The 16,906-nt window shown below is 44.5% G+C and overlaps 1 protein-coding gene across 1 annotated transcript; it reads right to left on the bottom strand.

Annotated features, from left to right (window-relative positions):
• Nucleotides 1-9,113: 9,113 nt before the first annotated feature.
• Nucleotides 9,114-13,181, bottom strand: LOC125947050 (uncharacterized). The gene is made up of 10 exons (XM_049671365.1): nt 12,924-13,181; nt 12,285-12,399; nt 11,533-11,601; nt 11,387-11,455; nt 11,258-11,308; nt 10,909-10,950; nt 10,747-10,794; nt 10,608-10,670; nt 10,400-10,465; nt 9,114-9,658 (listed from the first exon to the last, which is right to left on the bottom strand). The coding sequence occupies exons 1-10, from the start codon at nt 13,080-13,082 to the stop codon at nt 9,237-9,239; spliced, it is 1,104 nt and encodes a 367-aa protein (XP_049527322.1). The 5' UTR covers nt 13,083-13,181; the 3' UTR covers nt 9,114-9,236.
• Between the last annotated feature and the right edge of the window lie 3,725 nt (nt 13,182-16,906).

Genomic DNA, 16,906 nt, shown 5'->3' with positions numbered 1-16,906 from the left:
TTGTAGCCTGTGCATTTCTTCGAAACGTGTGAAGCGAGGTAATACAGCATTACTTCTGCGAAAATTTATTTTGAAGAACTGTAATGGGTTCTCTGTATTTACAAGGCAACCTTTCATATCAATAATCACTTTTGTTGTTTTACTTGTACTTAGAAACACTTTGAAGAGGACCAGTGCGAGGGAAATCGACAGGATGGGCGCCGTCTGTTAAAGTCAACAGCCCTACATCATCATGGACTATATTTTCGAAGTGAAAAACATTGCTAATCTGTATTTGACTGTCTTAGTCTCATTTACGGTTTTTGTACGCGATATGTATGCAGTGTTGTTTATTTTTTCAATGTAGTTATCAGCGTTTAATGGTTATTTATAAAATGTTCTGTACTCGCCATTGATGTGTTTGGCTGATGCGACGTATTCGATGGTAGCTGATGTATTCTGGCTGGATATCTTGATTAATATTACCCGCGGTTGCGTTTTCTTGTTTGTATTCTTGTTTTCGATTTATATTGTGTGTAATAAGGTTGATGGACTCACTTGAACCCCCCTCCCCATGAATGAATAAATTATATGGGGGGGGGGGGTCATGTAAGTACATCAACGGCTTCAGTATGCTTGTGTTCGTGTGTTCTTTCGTCTTTTCGTCTTCCTTGTTGCGCCATTCTGAAACCATGCTTGGTGGCACTACGACAATGCGGTTCACTGACGTCCGGCGCCTTTTCGCCTTACAAGTGCTCACAGTTTCCTGCTTTCCCGTTGGCACCTGCTGTTCTCCTGGAGCCACCACGAAGTCTACGGGCACGCCCGCCTTACGGTGTGTTGGCTTACGGGATACACCTGCCTGGTGGAGCCTGCTGAATCGTGTGACAGGAAATACCAATCCTGACCACCACTACATACCGCCTCACGTCTACAGCCTGCCGTACGCCATCGCAGGAGGGGTAGGCTCGCCCTACCTTCAACGCGCTAGCGATACAGCTGGACCAACTTCGTCTACCCACCAGTGCCCCGAAACCGAAACAAGCCACGACTACTGCGCCGCACCGCGCTTGACCGGAAATCTACCGCATTTATCGTCTTCATGCTGCTGTGTATCAGCCGACGCATCGGCACAGACATCAACCTTCACGCATAAAACACATCTCCCCCTCGCGCTCATGTGTGGGCTTGGTGGCACTACGACAATGCGGTTCACTGACGTCCGGCGCCTTTTCACCTTACAGGTAACAAATCATTGCACCATTTATGCGCGTCGTTCCCGCTATTCCGCTTTGCTAGTGCTGCCAAGCCCAGGCTACTGCGTTACCATTGTTCGCGACTGCACGTCTATCATGCTACAACTTCTCGCACTTTCTGGCGACGTAGAATCGAATCCCGGCCCCAACACCCGTTCCAGTTCGACGCAGGCATCCTGCAACATAATGGAAGCATTGGAGGAGATAAGGTCAGGTCAGGCGTCTCTCTTAAACGAAATGAAATCAATCCGCGCCAAACTATCGCAGAACGAGAAAATTTTTGACGACATAAAGAGGCGACTGACAAAAATTGAAGACGATGTTTTCTCCATAACTGCACTGAAGGCCGAAGTTAGTTGCGTCAAGACAGTTGTAGACCAGAACACTAAAGCCATTTCCGACATATCATCGCGACTTAACGATTCAGAAGATCGGGCCCGTTGGTCTAACCTTATGTTTTTTGGCGTAGCTGATAGTGAGTGGGAAACATGGCAAGAATCGGAAAGCAAGATTGCGGAACTTTGCAATTCTAAACTTAATATCAAATTGGGCCCCTTAGATCCACAGAATTGGCAAGTACAACACTAACAGAAATAGACCTATAATTGTCAAGTTAGCACATTTCAAAGTGAAACAAAATATTCTTTCAAACGCTAAACAACCAAGAGGGTCCAACCATAGCATATCAGAAGACTACTCATCTAACACTGGGCATGCACGTGAACAACTAATCGAGTTCGGCAAGTCCCAGCAGAAACCTTTTAAACTTCGGTATGATAAACTAATCATGGAAAACAGACCTTACAAGTACGATAACGCTACGAACAGGGTCGTATCAACTTCATAGCTACCATCGCGCACTACTGCAAAGCCAAATAGCGTCCCTGTATCATTTATTTATACTAACATAAGAAGCTTGCTGCCCAAGCGCGAAACACTTCGTAGCCTCATTGATTCTTTAGATTGTAAGCTCCTAGTACTAACAGAAACATGGCTTAATTCAACCGTCGATAACACAGAACTTAACTTATTCCTCCAAGATTTTGATATTTTCAGGCGGGATCGTATAGGCAAACGCGGAGGAGGTGTCCTGATAGCTGCCCATCGCAGCCTATGTTGCTCGGCTGTTGATATCACTTCACCTCTAGAAATATTATTCATTTTGTGCAGTTCTTCATACCAACCAATTCTTATCGGTGTATGCTATCGAACCCCCGACGCAGATGCTTCCTTCAATATTCACTTCCACGAGGCACTACAATCTGTTTCGACGTCATTCAGTCATGCGCAACTACTCCTCTTAGGTGACTTTAACCTTCCCGGTATAACATGGTCTGAACCAGCCATTCGTTTGTTCGCTGATGATTGCGTAATATATCGTCCTATTACTAACGACGCTGATTCTCGTTCACTCCAGTCCGGCCTTAACATCATTGAAACATAGTGTAATAACTTGCTAATGTCTCTCAACGTCAAGAAAACGTCGCTACTTACTTTCCACCATCGCCAATCATTTATTTCAGCTAAATACGTTATCGCTGGTGCTGAACTATGTGCCTTCACTTCTTATAAGTACCGAGGTGTTAACCTATCCAGTAACATCGGTTGGTCTTCACACATTTGCAACATCAGCAATGATGCCAATCGTGTTTTATGTTACCTGCGCCGTAATCTTCGTCTTGTTCCCCCTTCAGTAAAACTACTAGCATATTTAACATTTGTTCGACCCAAACTTGAATACGCATGCTCAGTGTGGGACCCATACCAATCTAACCTGGCAACAGCACTAGAATCTATACAGAATCGCGCAGCAAGGTTCATTCACTCCGACTACTCTTACCACACTAGCGTCACTAAACTTAAGTCATCTCTGAACCTTCCAACCCTCGAGCACCGCCGCAAAACAGCAAGGCTATGTCTCTTTTACAAGTTTTATCACTCGTCGCCTCACCAAACCGACATCTTACCTGCGCATCGAACTTCATCCCGTCATAGCCATTCAAAGGCTGTTTATCCCCCCCCCCCCAGCTCGCACCGCCGCTCATCTTAACTCTTTCTTCGTACAGACAGCGAAAGACTGGAATCATCTACCTGCCGATGCGGTGCACCAATCCAATCATTCATCGTTCAAGGCATTCATCGACAATGTACCTACTAGATATGCTCACCCCTCATGTAAAACCCCGAAAGGGGTATTTGAGGTACTAATAAATAAATAAATAAATAAATAAATAAAAACTCTCCCTATCCAGAATTGTGTGTGTCGAGCCTACCTTGCGAATTTTTTTATCTCGTCTTTCAACATAACCTTCAGGCGCCACAAAGTACATATAATTTTTCATGTACATTTCATGATTTTTTGATTTTGATGCTATTTCATGATTGACTGTACTAGACATTACCAAGTAAATGTATTTTGTGCATCGTTTGGTTTCTTGTGTGTACTACGCAAGATTGAGACAGACAAGTTACGTTACATTTTTCTCTACAGCACTAACTAAACCTTATTTTCACATCGCAGTTATTTTTACACCAGCTTAATCCTGTCAGCACACAGTTCTGTGGGCAAAAAAAAGCTAAATTGCGTGTAGATATCGTCAAATAATTGCAACGAACGCGAAGAGCACGCGCAACGCAAGGGAAACTAACCGCCGTGCGCGAGTGGCTGGCTACGGTAAAGGAGGCGTGAGGTGTAAACCAAAATACAACAGCGAAAAAGAAAAACTTCTACACACAGGGGGTCGCAAACCTTATATACCAAGCATCGAAGCGCAAAAAATAGTGCGTATTTTAAACATACACACGGCATATTAAATGTGATTGAGTTAAGCAACTTGGGGTATGTTCCCGGCGCCATACATTTACGTCTTCGACCTTCGACGGGTTGACGGCTATTGGTTTTAAAGATGTGCCGATGCGATACCGATAAAAAATCCTCATCAAGGCAAAGCACATGGAAGTGCGCCGCGAGTAACACCATTTATGAACGCAAGCGTAGCTGAGTCTCAGCTCGTGTGATTCAATATGGCGGCGCCAGCGGGGTTGTCTCCACCCTGAACGGCGGCGCTGGCATCGAGGCACCCTTAAAATCCCTAAAAAAATAAAGTAGCGCCAACCGCACCCCTTCGCCTCTGCCTCCTCTCTCAGCAGCTGCAGCAGCGCCCCTACAGCGTCCAGGAGGAAACTACGGACGCGAAAGCGAAAGCGGCGCGCGGCCGCGCTCGGGCAGCCGCTCGGCGAACGGTACGCCGGTGTCGTCTGTGGAACGCGCGCTCGTTTCGCGGGTCTTCGGCGGTGATCGTCCCGGGATTCGCTGTAGATATTTCAGCGTGTGTGCGGCGTTGCCAGTATTTCGTAACCGGTACACTTTCTTTACATTTCATTCATCGCTGATAAATGCAGCGAACAATTCTTGGCATAGTTATAATGCGATGAGACTACGCGGCGATTCGTTGGTCGATTCGAAGGAATAGAAAGCTACGTGACAGAAAACGGGCAATGGATCGCTTCGTGTTTTTGAAACAAGTGTTTTGTGCGAGGTGTCGTTTTTATGCTAAAGCCATCCTTACAACTGCAGAGAAACGTGCACGAAAGCATCTTTGATTCTGTCTGGCGCACTCTCCTTGGTTAAATGTTCGCGACAGCGATATTTGCTACAGTGGCGTGCACAGCCGACGGTTAGATGCAGATGCTACGTTGACGCCGCGAGCATATTAGGTCGAGTTTACCGGCAACTGCATGAAGCGAGTGCATGGACTAGTTTGTGTATGTATTCCTACGGGTTAGTGCAGACAAAATCAGGTTACATGGGCATACAGATTCTTTCTTCGGCCTGTGAGCTTAAGTGGTGTTCGCATAATTCGATCTACACCATTTTGACCAACTACAGCAAGTCTTGCGCGTGCAATGACAGACGCGGGCGCGCCGTGTTAACAGGCCGTATGAATGATATATTGAAGCGTAGCTTAGTGTACAAGTGCGTGACTTGGTTTATGTTAAAAAAAGAAGAAACAGCAGCTGGGGAAGCAACATATATGGTCTTGAGGCAATAAACACACAAGAAGTTTACGTTCGTGCGCGCAGGCTGCTTTTTAACATATCTCTCCAGCAGCTAAATTTCTGTTCCATCTGTCAACATTTGCGAGTTCAATCTACTCGACAGGTGTCTAAACATCAGAATACGAAGGTGTGCATGCAGCTCGACCGCACTGGCATGCGATTGCAGTAAAACTTCACATTCTAATAGTAGACTTTCAGTTGTTAGTCCAGCACATGTCCAATGAAAGTTTCTACCTAGTGTTCTCGTGCATGCTTTTTCTTTAATTGACACATAAAAGACAATAACTAAAAAATTAATAATCACCCAGAGTAACACATCTCAAGCTATTTGGTTAGTTCCCACAAGGCCAAGAACAGCTCGCACTTCACAAGGGCACAGATGAGGTAGTGCAACACCGTGCCTCATGTTTTCCTGATCTCATGAAATTTCTGCCGTTTTTGTCTTATGATCCATGAAGTTCACTCTTTGTCCATGTGTTCAACCACATTAATCAGGCTGTAATACACTTCTCTTGAAGTAATGTTTTACAGGTCTTGGGCACTGCGCAATCACCACACCAATACCAGCTCTTGGGCACTCCGCATTCACCACACCAAAGTCTTCACTGGCATAAATACAAATAAATGCGGTGGCATTGAACACACCTATACATTGCCATTTCATGGCATGAAAAGTGCATGCACACGCTATCATAATAGCACATAATACGTTCATCGAACCAAGCGACCTGTTATCCATTTGGAAACCCTCTTCGGTAATCTCACTTTCTTGCTCTAAATGCCAGAAGTTCAAGTGCAGTCAATTTTATGAAAACCAAAAAAATACGACAGGTACAAAACATCGGATTTTATTCAACATTTTACGAAACAATTCAGTACTGTCTCAATGATACATTTAACATTATGCAGTGTATACAATAAATTAAATGACATTTTTGTAAACAGTGATATGTTGCTATACATGCAAATACATGCAAATGCATGCAAATGCTATACATGCAAAGTGATGGCACACGCAACTATCAAGTGGACGCAATTTCTGGCAGACACCTTTATGAACATAACGCAACTCTTTTGGAAGCAGGAATAGGATATGGGTGAGGAAAACCCTAACTGGAAAAATGAAAGAAACATATTATGCAGATATACAGGCATAAGATAGGACATATTTGTGAAAGGCTTAACAAAACAGACGTGATAGGCAAAGTACAATCATTGACCTGAAACATGGTCACAGGCCAATAGGGCCAACAGCCCCCAACCTGAAGAGATCACCATGCAACTGCTCAAGATGACCACATCACGTCGGCACGATATGCATCACAGAAAAACAGCTGGAGAAAACGATAGAAACGATACATACACACTATTTTACATTGGTTGTAGCAGCTTGCTTTCCAATGCTACGGCTGCCTGCTTTGGCACTTTTAGCTTCTTCAGCTTCACGCAGGAGATTCTCTTTCCGCAGAAAAATGTGAATTCTAGTTTTAAAAAATGCTCTTAACAACCTCTCCTGCGTGTTGTGGCAAGATGGAAAACAACTCACAGCTAGCACGATGTCATTAGTGGCGGCAACCAGTTGAGCAACCGTTACTTCATTGCACAGAAGCTTGTTGCCATTCACTCGAAACATATTTTCCGCTGTTTCAAGCAAATGAATAATGGCTGGTGTAGGTGATACTAGCTTACAGTTATCAGTGTATGATTTTAACCTTGTGAGTGCACTGGCGTCATCAGACACCATGGCAGTTTTGCACTGCTCACAAATCCCTGTGTGCTTTGCAACACTCTTCACCACAAATCCAGCTAAATAAATAAAAGATTCGTGCTCCGTAACACTAATATCCAAAAGGTCATTGGGAAATTCAACAGATTCTGCATCATTGTGATTAGGTGCTTCTTCGTGGCAATTTTCGATACCAACTAGGGAAGGAGCATCGTCAACTGCATAGCTCCCACTTCTACTTGGGCGAAAGAACTGTGCCAAAGTAGCCGCTCTAATGGCGCTACGAAACTGCAGAGCCTTTGGTACAGCATTCTTTGCCCTCAATGTGGAGAACAAATTCTCAAGGGCATCCTGGCCAAATCGGCTGAGCAAAACAAAAAAGAAACCCTTCTCATTAAGATAATAATCTTGCAGTTCCAATGCAACCTTGCAGACTAAAATAATGCCTGTCTGCACAGGCTTCCACACTTGTTTGGATGTTGAGCCTATTTTTAAATGTTGAAATAAAGACACCATGTCCTTCAAGAAACTTAGCGTGTCCTCATATCTTTGATCACTCAACTTGCTGATTGCAAGCTTCGTTGTACGTGACGTCAGTACTTTGAACCACCTATAAATGGTTTCTATGAACCACGCTCTTGTCAACGCTTCTCGAGGCAAGTCCCCTCGTTGGACCAGAAAACGTAGTGCAGCTGCTGTATCGTGATTCAGCAATGAATACGCAGGCCCCACTTTCTATTTTTTCATAATGTCCTGGGTCCAAGAAGGATGGTTTTAAGTGCGGCGCTATGTTTAATTGCAATTTAGAGTCTATTTCTACCAGCTTCTGAATCGGCTCAAGGTTTACTTCACTCGAAGGCAGCTGATATTTCTTGACCACTTTTGCGGGCAGAAAAATGGACTGCCCACGTGTAAGGTGGTTTCTCAAGTTCTTCAACAAATGCGCGGAGTCTGCCATAAAATAAAGCTTGCGATTCTGGTCAACAGGATGAGAACATGAAACTCTTGGCACAGAATATTTTCCCGCAACTATGCCAAATTCTCTCCACAGGGCCATGTTCCCGCCACCCATATCACTAACGACGGCATCTATACGCACCCCAATTTTTTCGCATTCTTGAATGATTGCAATCTAGTTTTCTCTGACTGCAGTGCTGCTGAATGAGTTTCCAGTTAGATTATAAGCAACTGTCTGCTTCCATCTTTCTGTAACCCCACCCAGCGTAAAAACTAGTCCATGTGTTGGCACTGCAGCATGTGGCAGAGAACCATCTACCAGTGGTAAAGTGGGCCTTCCAAAAATAGTGCCAGTCGTTTGATCAAATGCAAGCCCTGAACTCAGCTGAATTTCATCAAGCATCAAAACTGCATGCCGCTCGTGCTCCTCCATGGTGGTTATCTGAAAGATGCAACATGTATCAGTCGTAAAATATTACAATGCTTTTCAAGAATAATCATGCTGCACACAGTAACTTGCATATCAGTAGTAGGTACGTCTTGCGATGCTGTAACTACAATGTACTAGAAGTGTTTTCAAATGATGAGTAATACCCAGAAAAACGTTTTGAAATTTACATTTTCTGCGACACTCCTCCCCAGAAGTCATCACTTGTTTTCCACAACATCTTTGCTGGTTGTTCGATTATACTCTGTGCAAGTGAACATAACATCTAGTAAACCAAAAACTTTGAAGTGGAACTTAAGAATGCGCAAAATAATGAGCATTGAAAGAAGGGCATGCAAACAGTGACGCAGGCAACACAGGAGATTATCAATAAATTTTTAGGGTTTTTCGCGCAAAAAACGCAATATGATATGAGGCATGCTATGGTGGGGGGAGGGCTCTGTAAAAAAATTTTGTCTTTTGCCGAAGGCATACTGTTGAAACAAGTGCTTACACTAATCATTAAGCAAAAACATCGCTAATAAAATACAAGGGCCAAGGAAGACACGACACAAGGTTCTCGACTTTTTGTGCTGTTGTTCTTTCATAATGCCCCATATATGAGATATATGAAAGGTTTCTTTTTCAAATATGGCAACGTTTGCTAAAAATTTGCACGCCCCACCCCCCCCTCCACCTACTGGTTCTACAACCTTCACTGCCCCAGCCCTTGTGGTCCAAAATTGTGGGATTGCAGTCCGCTGGCTGAGGTGAGTTTGAGACCACTGAACTAGGCCGAGTTTTTCTTCTAGAAACACATTCAGCTGCACCATTATTTCACCTTTAAAGCAAGGGACTGCAGAACCTTGTGGAGAATTCCTGGTGAAAACTTGTAGTTCTGAACACGACGTTGTAATGTTCGTTCACTTGGAATAGGTACAGCAAGCTCCCTGATGGTGTTGTAGCCTCTCGATCCGCATGCCAAACGGAGCTTGAGGCCTTTTTGTATAGTCTCGGTAGACCATGGTGTCCCCCTCGTACTGGAAGTCTCCATGCCTAGCAGTTGATCTGGTGACAAGTACTTTCTGATGTTTTGCGACAGTTCATTGTTTCGATTGTTTGCTCTGCTTTTCTGCTGTTGCAGTGTCTTAACTTTTCGCTTCATGTTTTTCAAGCAGTCCTCCAGTGTAGCTATTCTTTTCTGAAGGGCAGCTACTACTGAAGGATCAGCATCCCCGCTCCTTGTACTGTTGCCTGCAAAACAAAGCGAATAGGAAGTGACAGGGGTTGGTCTTTCTGCGATACTAGACGTTCATGGCAGGCAATTTCATGAATTAAGTTTATGGAGCTCTAATGGCAAACATAACTAATTGATCAGTCAGTGATACGTTAGAAACAGGCAGTGACATGCATACATGTGAGCAGCGAGCCTTCATGTCAAAATATAAGATGCTACGTATTTATGCCACGAAATATGTTTGTTTACATGGAAGAGTTAACGCAAACAAGATTAAACGTAATCAGTAATTTGCATTTGCTTGCACTTCTTTTTCTTGACTCCATGAGCAACGTTTGCAGCTTGCTTAAGAGTTCCCGCACAGAGTCCAAATTCTCATCTGATGAAAAACTCTGCTGTTTCATTGTATTGCCTCTGAATAAATTTGTTTTGGTTTGGTTTTGCAAAACGTGATCACTTCGAGCCAACTTCTGCGAGGACCGATGAAAGTCAGGGGCACCCAGTTCAATTTAGCCGTTGTGGATACCAACTCGTTCAAATTATTTTGAGTTCTGCCCCACAGTACACAGCGCTGTGCCGGAACCAGGGTGTCAGTTTGAATTTACCGTAAGTTCGAATTAACCGAGTTTGAATTAACGAGCTTTTGCTGTATCAACCTGTTACGTGTGTGCATGTAATTTCCCATTAAGAGCATTTATGTGTATGTATTCGGCTGTATACTGCATAGCATCCGAAGACAGTCAGCACTGAACGCTTACCAGTGACATTAGCTGTGCCCTCAGCTGACTGAACTCCTCCACAATATGCACAAACCTTTTGCTGGGCTGTAAATGAAGAATAATATTATTAGAAATGATGAGGCCCAGCAATATCCCAAAAACTGTAAATCAGCACAGTTGCCAACAAGAAATGGTCAGTGACCAAAATTTAACAATGCATATGGTAATGAACATATATTTCACTCACACTCATCAGGCACAGTCAAAGCCGGAAATGCCTGGCAGTAAGATCCTTGGGAGGTTTCCACATCTGCACACATATGACCGTTGAAACCAACGAAAACATCTGTCAAATATGTGCCTACACAAATCGAGGCAGCACTCACCTGGGGAACAAGCTACCAGTATGTTACATTCTGAACTTGAAAGAGTTTCTGCAACATTACATACATACATTTATTGTGGGGCAAAAAGAAAAAAATTATGAAAGTACATTACAGCAATAATAAATTATTTGAAATTTTGAAACAGTGTGCGGCTGCCATTACCTTCTGAGCAATACGATGGTGCTGTATCGGTGCCAGGCTGACCTGAAACAGGCCAAGACAAATTGAACAGGGCCACTATCCCTATGGAACCATAATGTGGCAACCAAGCATTAAACAGTGCTACTTGGAGCAACTACAAACCACACAAGTACATTGTAATTTTCGGTATTAAGGATGCGTGCCCACACACAAGTGACAATGCTTTCAATCCTTTCAATTTTCTAAATATTATATTACCGAGCAAAATGTTGTGGATCTGTGCAGACCCTTCCAAATGTGACTAAAATAAGTGAGTCAACGATTGTTACAATACCTCGATTACATGCAGCCTGTGTGTAATCTATCTTACCTTGTGAAGAACTTAGCCCTGATTGAGTGCCATCACTATTGGATCCAGAAGCTGCAAATTATGAAAATTCAAGAAAAGTATAAAACACGCTTGTAAACATGATAAGAAATAAACGCAGTAAGAACTCACCATCAACGACAGCAGCCGGTGTTAGTGGCAGATCAAGGCCAGAAGATGGGCAGCATGTATCCTTGTGTACTGCATAATACAAAAATGGAGTACTTACAACAACTAAAAGTGGTAAAGACGTGAGATGAGCTTAACGATCAACTCACCATCAGCGGCAGCAGCTGCTGCTAGTAACAACTCAAAGCCAGAAGATGGGAAGGGTGTGTCATTGCACTCTGGAGAATAAAAAATGCAGTGAAAGGTCGTCAGATGTACTTAACCACATACCTCGACATGCAGGCACTATATTCACTATATGTACAGAATTTAGCAGACTATGAGTGCAAATGCCCAAGCTAATGCGTAGCAATGGACAAAATGTGTTGCAAAATTTTGCTGTACCAGCAATACACGTATACCTTGAAACTGTGATGAACACGTATTACCCTTGGCCAAAAGTGGGTAGGTTTTATCTGAGACTTCGTTGTCGAGATATGCACAGGAATGTGGTGTACGCAGATTGAATTGATTAAAAAGTAATTATACACAATATCTACTCCATCTCTCAGCTTTACAGAACCAACATGTTTCAGCTACCAAAGATCTGAGGCATTTGAGAAATGGAACAGGGATGCACGGCAACCAAGACCATTTTCATTGGAGAACGAAGGCATGTTTCAGACTAATAGAAGGCCAAGAATTATTTATGCATGTACTTAAAAAGACTATTTATAAACTTGATAAAACGCGTTGTTGAGCTAGTTGCTTCACGCTGAGGGAAAGGCTAGGACGCAACCCACGTAAAAGTAAAGCGTAGAAGACCCCATCGTCTTGGTTTTTTTTTCTTCTAAGTGGCTTGCGTCCTTACCTTTTCCTCAACTGAACAATCATTGTGCAATTCCTAACGTGGTTGGCTTACCTGACGTTCGCAAATGCTCTTGACTAAAGATCGTAGGCGTCGCGTCTCTCTTCAACTTCTTAGTACCAAACTTCCTCAGCAGTATCGGCTCAAATTGGTTTGCAGAGAAGTGGTCCTGGGCAAGGGAATATTCGCGGCTACTGTTACACGGCAATAAAACAGCAAGCTTAAAAAAAGTGACTTTAGCGACGACGACGCACTGTTGGGCACATTCTCTTCCGACCAGACTAGAACACGATGCAGAAATGCGCACCATTTAACTTTGCGTATCGCTAATGCAACCACACAGCTTCTGAATACTCACCGAGCTGGAGCTGATGCTTAAGCGCAATAATGCGCCATTGACTTCGCTGCACACACACGAAGGAGTTACACAGTGGTCAAAATTCAAGTATACGAAGGCGAATAAACAAAACTTGATGCACACTTGTATGTATGCATTACATGTACTTAGAACATACTCGAGGATGAGTTCTGGATGAAGCCATAGGCAGCGTATACACGGCACATGTTGCAACTGGCATGCACATTTACCATCGACGTGGATACACGCTCCATGCGTGAGACTCAAGCTGAATGTACCGCAGCACTGGATGCACAAATACAAGCAAAAAGATAAGGCAGATCACCCGTACTCACCTCACAAAGCCGCGACGACGCAGAGTTCAAGTCAGTCCGCAGAATACGCTGTAGCCACAATTCTCGCCGAACGGCATTTTCTTTTCCTCGCGGAAGGAAAAACAGCTTCTTTCCATTCTCGTACCTGTTTTTGCAACTGCGGGCACAGCAGGTCGGCATCGCGACACGTGCAGGGCCAACGCGCCAGACTTGAGCACGGTGGAACGCCCGCCACAAAACACTCGCACGCCGTGCCAAAAATAAACAACGCAGTGGACAGACAAAATGGCGCCTTCACTACCTTCAGAAAAGCTAGTGCGTCATGCTTGAAAAGCTTGCAGATTCTTAGCGCCGGCGAGTTTACACGGCGATAGTGGCGCTGCCATCGAGAGCGTAAGCACCGAGCGCATCCGCAAGCAAACGGTCGGCTCTCGCATCGAGTATTGCTTGCTTGAGGTGATGTTTTTTGCAGTGCAAGCGTTTTTTATTATTTCACTGGTCTACAAAGCATGATACTTGCCGTATTTATCTCTCGAACACTCTTTCAATGAATCGCTTTAGACCGCAGCGCTCTAGTCCGTTTAGCGGAAAGATTTGAACAAGCCCATCTTTTCGGCCAACAGCCATGCCACCCCTCAACTGGCTCCATTTACAATCTGCAAGACACGCGGGAGAGGAGGAGCCTGCATGGGCGACACGAATGGCGCTACTTTAATTTTTTTAGGGACTTTAGGCACCCTAGCCGCGGTGTCGATGGGCGCGCCCTCTCTTCGGGAGAGCACGAAGGAGGAGGCCCGCGGTTCGCCGGGCATCCGGGGAGCGGCGCTCGCGCTCGGGGGGAGCGAGGGCCGATGGATGGATGGATGAATGAGGCTGAACCCTTTCAATCGGGCGGTGGCATACGCCACCTAGCAATGACTATTAACATATTTTGTACTTTGTGGTGGGTAAAATTTCACCCCTGCCTTGATTTTATCCACCAATCAGATAACCCCCGTTTGGTTATTTCTACCCGCTTAAAGTCTACTTTGCTTTCACTGTCCTTAAACCCCAATGCTTTGAAAAAATCTACCCCGTTGCTATGCACTGTAGGGTTAAGCCCTGTACAGAAAAGTACGAGGTATTCAGCCGTTTCCTCTTCTCCACACGCACAGCACAACGTGTCTATACCTTGAGCCATGTTTTGAGGCAACAACAACAACAACCTTGGTACTTGACTCGGTACGTCTTAGTCGGCAATACTCCCGTCCTAGCTTCAAACAACAAAGAGCTTCCCCTAGAATTATCATAGATATTTTCTTTGGCAATTTCTTGCTTGAAAGTTCTGTATGTTCCCAGTGCTGATTTCGTCTGCATCCCTGTTTTCCACAGACCCCTCTCTGTTTCCTTAATCTTTTTCTTAACCGCTGTTTCCTGGTTTGCACTGAATACTCTCCTTGCCCACCGCTTTTCTGCCATTTCTCTCAATCGCTCCTCAAATTCTATCTTGCTGCTGGCTTCCCTGCCCTCGAATGACGTCCATCCCATGTCACCCTGTACCCCTTGATTTGGTGTATTTCCGTGTGCTCGCAGAGCCAGTCTACCTACCCCTCGCTGCTTAACTTCCAACCTTGCTCGAACCTCTGATCTCATGCACAGGACCGCATTGCCGAAAGTCAAACTAGGGACCATCACCCCTTTCCAAATCCCTCTCACCACTTCGTACCTATTGTAATTCCACAGTGCCCTATTTTTCATCACAGCTGCATTTCAGCTACCTTTAGCCGTTACATATTTTTCATGTTCCGTTAGGTACTCAGCCCCATTGTTTATCCAGACTCCAAGATATTTGTACTTATCCACCACCTCCAGAGTAACCTCCTGTATCCTATGCTCGCTGCCCTGATTATCATTAAAAATCATGACTGCCGACTTTTCTTTACTAAACTTCAAACGTAAGCTATCTCCCTCTGTACCACAGATGTCCATTAATCTCTGCAAGCCATAAGTACAATGTCATCCGCATACATCAGTCCTGGTAATGACTGTTTAATCCATTCTCCTTGCTTGAAATAGGGTAGTGCTGCAATGTCGAATTCGCCGCAAAATCCTCCTTTGACGCTGTTTACGAAACGTAACCTTCTCGACGTCCACGTTGATGGCACATCCGTCACAGCACTCATAGATACCGGAGCACAGATATCGATTATGACCAGCAGCCTTCGCCGCCATTTGAGGAAAATTGTTACGCCTGCCGTTACTCGGGTCGTACGAATCGCCGACGGCAGCATGGTGGCCGTGGTCGGATTGTGTACTGCACGCGTGAGCATTTCCGGCCGCCATACTGTCGTCCTTTTCACTGTGCTTGACCAATGCCCCCATGACCTCATACTAGGCCTCGACTTCCTCTCTGCCCATTCAGCGCTCATCGATTGTTCCTCAAGTACTGTGCGTCTTGACCTGCCTCTGCTGGACGATACTACAACACCTCACGAAATTCGCCTGAGACCGACTGATTTTGTTCCCGTTCCACCACAGGCCTTGCAATACATCGAAACGGCGCCATCTATGCCAGTTCCCGATGGTGATTACATCTCCGCTCCAATAACTGCCATCGTTCTCAGCCACAACGTTACTGTCCCGCATACAATACTGAGAGTCAAAGACAATCGCACCTATCTCCCTGTGGTGAATTTCGGGCTCACAAAGCAAATTCTGACTAAAGATATTACCCCGCACCTCCACTAAAATGTCACGGGTATAAACTATTTACAGAATGTATTTACAGGAGATAGACAGCAGCTGAGAACACAGAGTCTGTTGCCACTTCGTCCTCTTCCCCTTCGTCGACATTGTCTGTTTTCCTCACCGTAACAATATCATGCTCATCCTGCTCAGTCTCCACCAGTCGGGGGCTTTACCGTCCATTATCATTTTGCTCACTGCCTCTCAATGCTTTCTTAGATTTTGGGCCCAATGTCTTTATCAACATAATTGGGATGCCATCAGGACCTGTCGACGTGCTACTAGGAACCCTCTTCTCTGCCCTTTCCCACTCGCTTTGTGCCAGTGGAGCCACTGCACTAACTACTCTATCCTCACCTGATTGAGCACATGCTATGTTTCGTTCTTTAAATTTTTCTGTCATCATTGTTCTTGTATGTTCCATTGCCTCATCTCCCTCTAGCCGAACACCTTGAGCTGTAACTATAAACCTCTGCTCTAGGCTAGTCTTATTACTCAAGGAGTTGAGATGTTTCCAACATTTCTTCGCTGCTTTTCTATCCTTTTTGTTTGGTTCTCACAACCATTGGCTCCACTTTCTTCTGATCTTCTCATTGATCAAATGGGATGCTTCCCTTCTACAGTTTAAAAAGTTATTCCATTTTCTGCCTACATCAGCTTCTGGTTCACCCGTCTGCTTTGAATATCTGTGTTCCCTGGATGCTTCCTGACGTTTCTCTATGGCCTTCTTAACCTCCTCATCCCAACAGCTCTTGGGTTTACGTCTTCTGTTCCCTTTTGGCCTGACTCGTACCTTAGCAAGCTCTAGCTCAAATAGTTCTGTTAAATTTGCATATGTCCATTCTGTTTTTGTATCCTATGAAATTACTTCAATTTGTTGGGTTGCTATTTCAAGCTCCTTTTTTGAGTAAAATATCCCACCTGGTTGTTCATCTTGCCTCCTACCCCCTACTTTCATTTCTCTTCTAAAACTCACCTTAATACGTTTGTGATCACTACCCAGACTTCTGGAGCCATATTCATCTATGTTCATTACATTTAGCCTATCGTGCATCCTATGTGACATTAGTGCATAATCTATTGTCGACTGCAGGCTCCCTACCTCCCATGTTATCTGCCCTTCACACTTCTCACTACTGTTGCATACAACTAAGTCATGCATTTCACACATATCCAGAATCATGTTGCCTGTTGAGTCTGTGTACCCGTCCATGTCTTCTATGTGTGCGTTCATATCTCCTAGTATAATAATCTCGCACCCCTCCTAGCTCATTAATGTC

This window comes from Dermacentor silvarum, chromosome 7 (assembly GCF_013339745.2).
Source record: "Dermacentor silvarum isolate Dsil-2018 chromosome 7, BIME_Dsil_1.4, whole genome shotgun sequence".
In the NCBI taxonomy this organism is placed as follows: Eukaryota; Metazoa; Arthropoda; class Arachnida; order Ixodida; family Ixodidae; genus Dermacentor; species Dermacentor silvarum.
The sequence above is the reverse complement of the archived record's forward strand: the minus strand, read 5'-3'. Positions and strand labels throughout refer to the sequence as shown.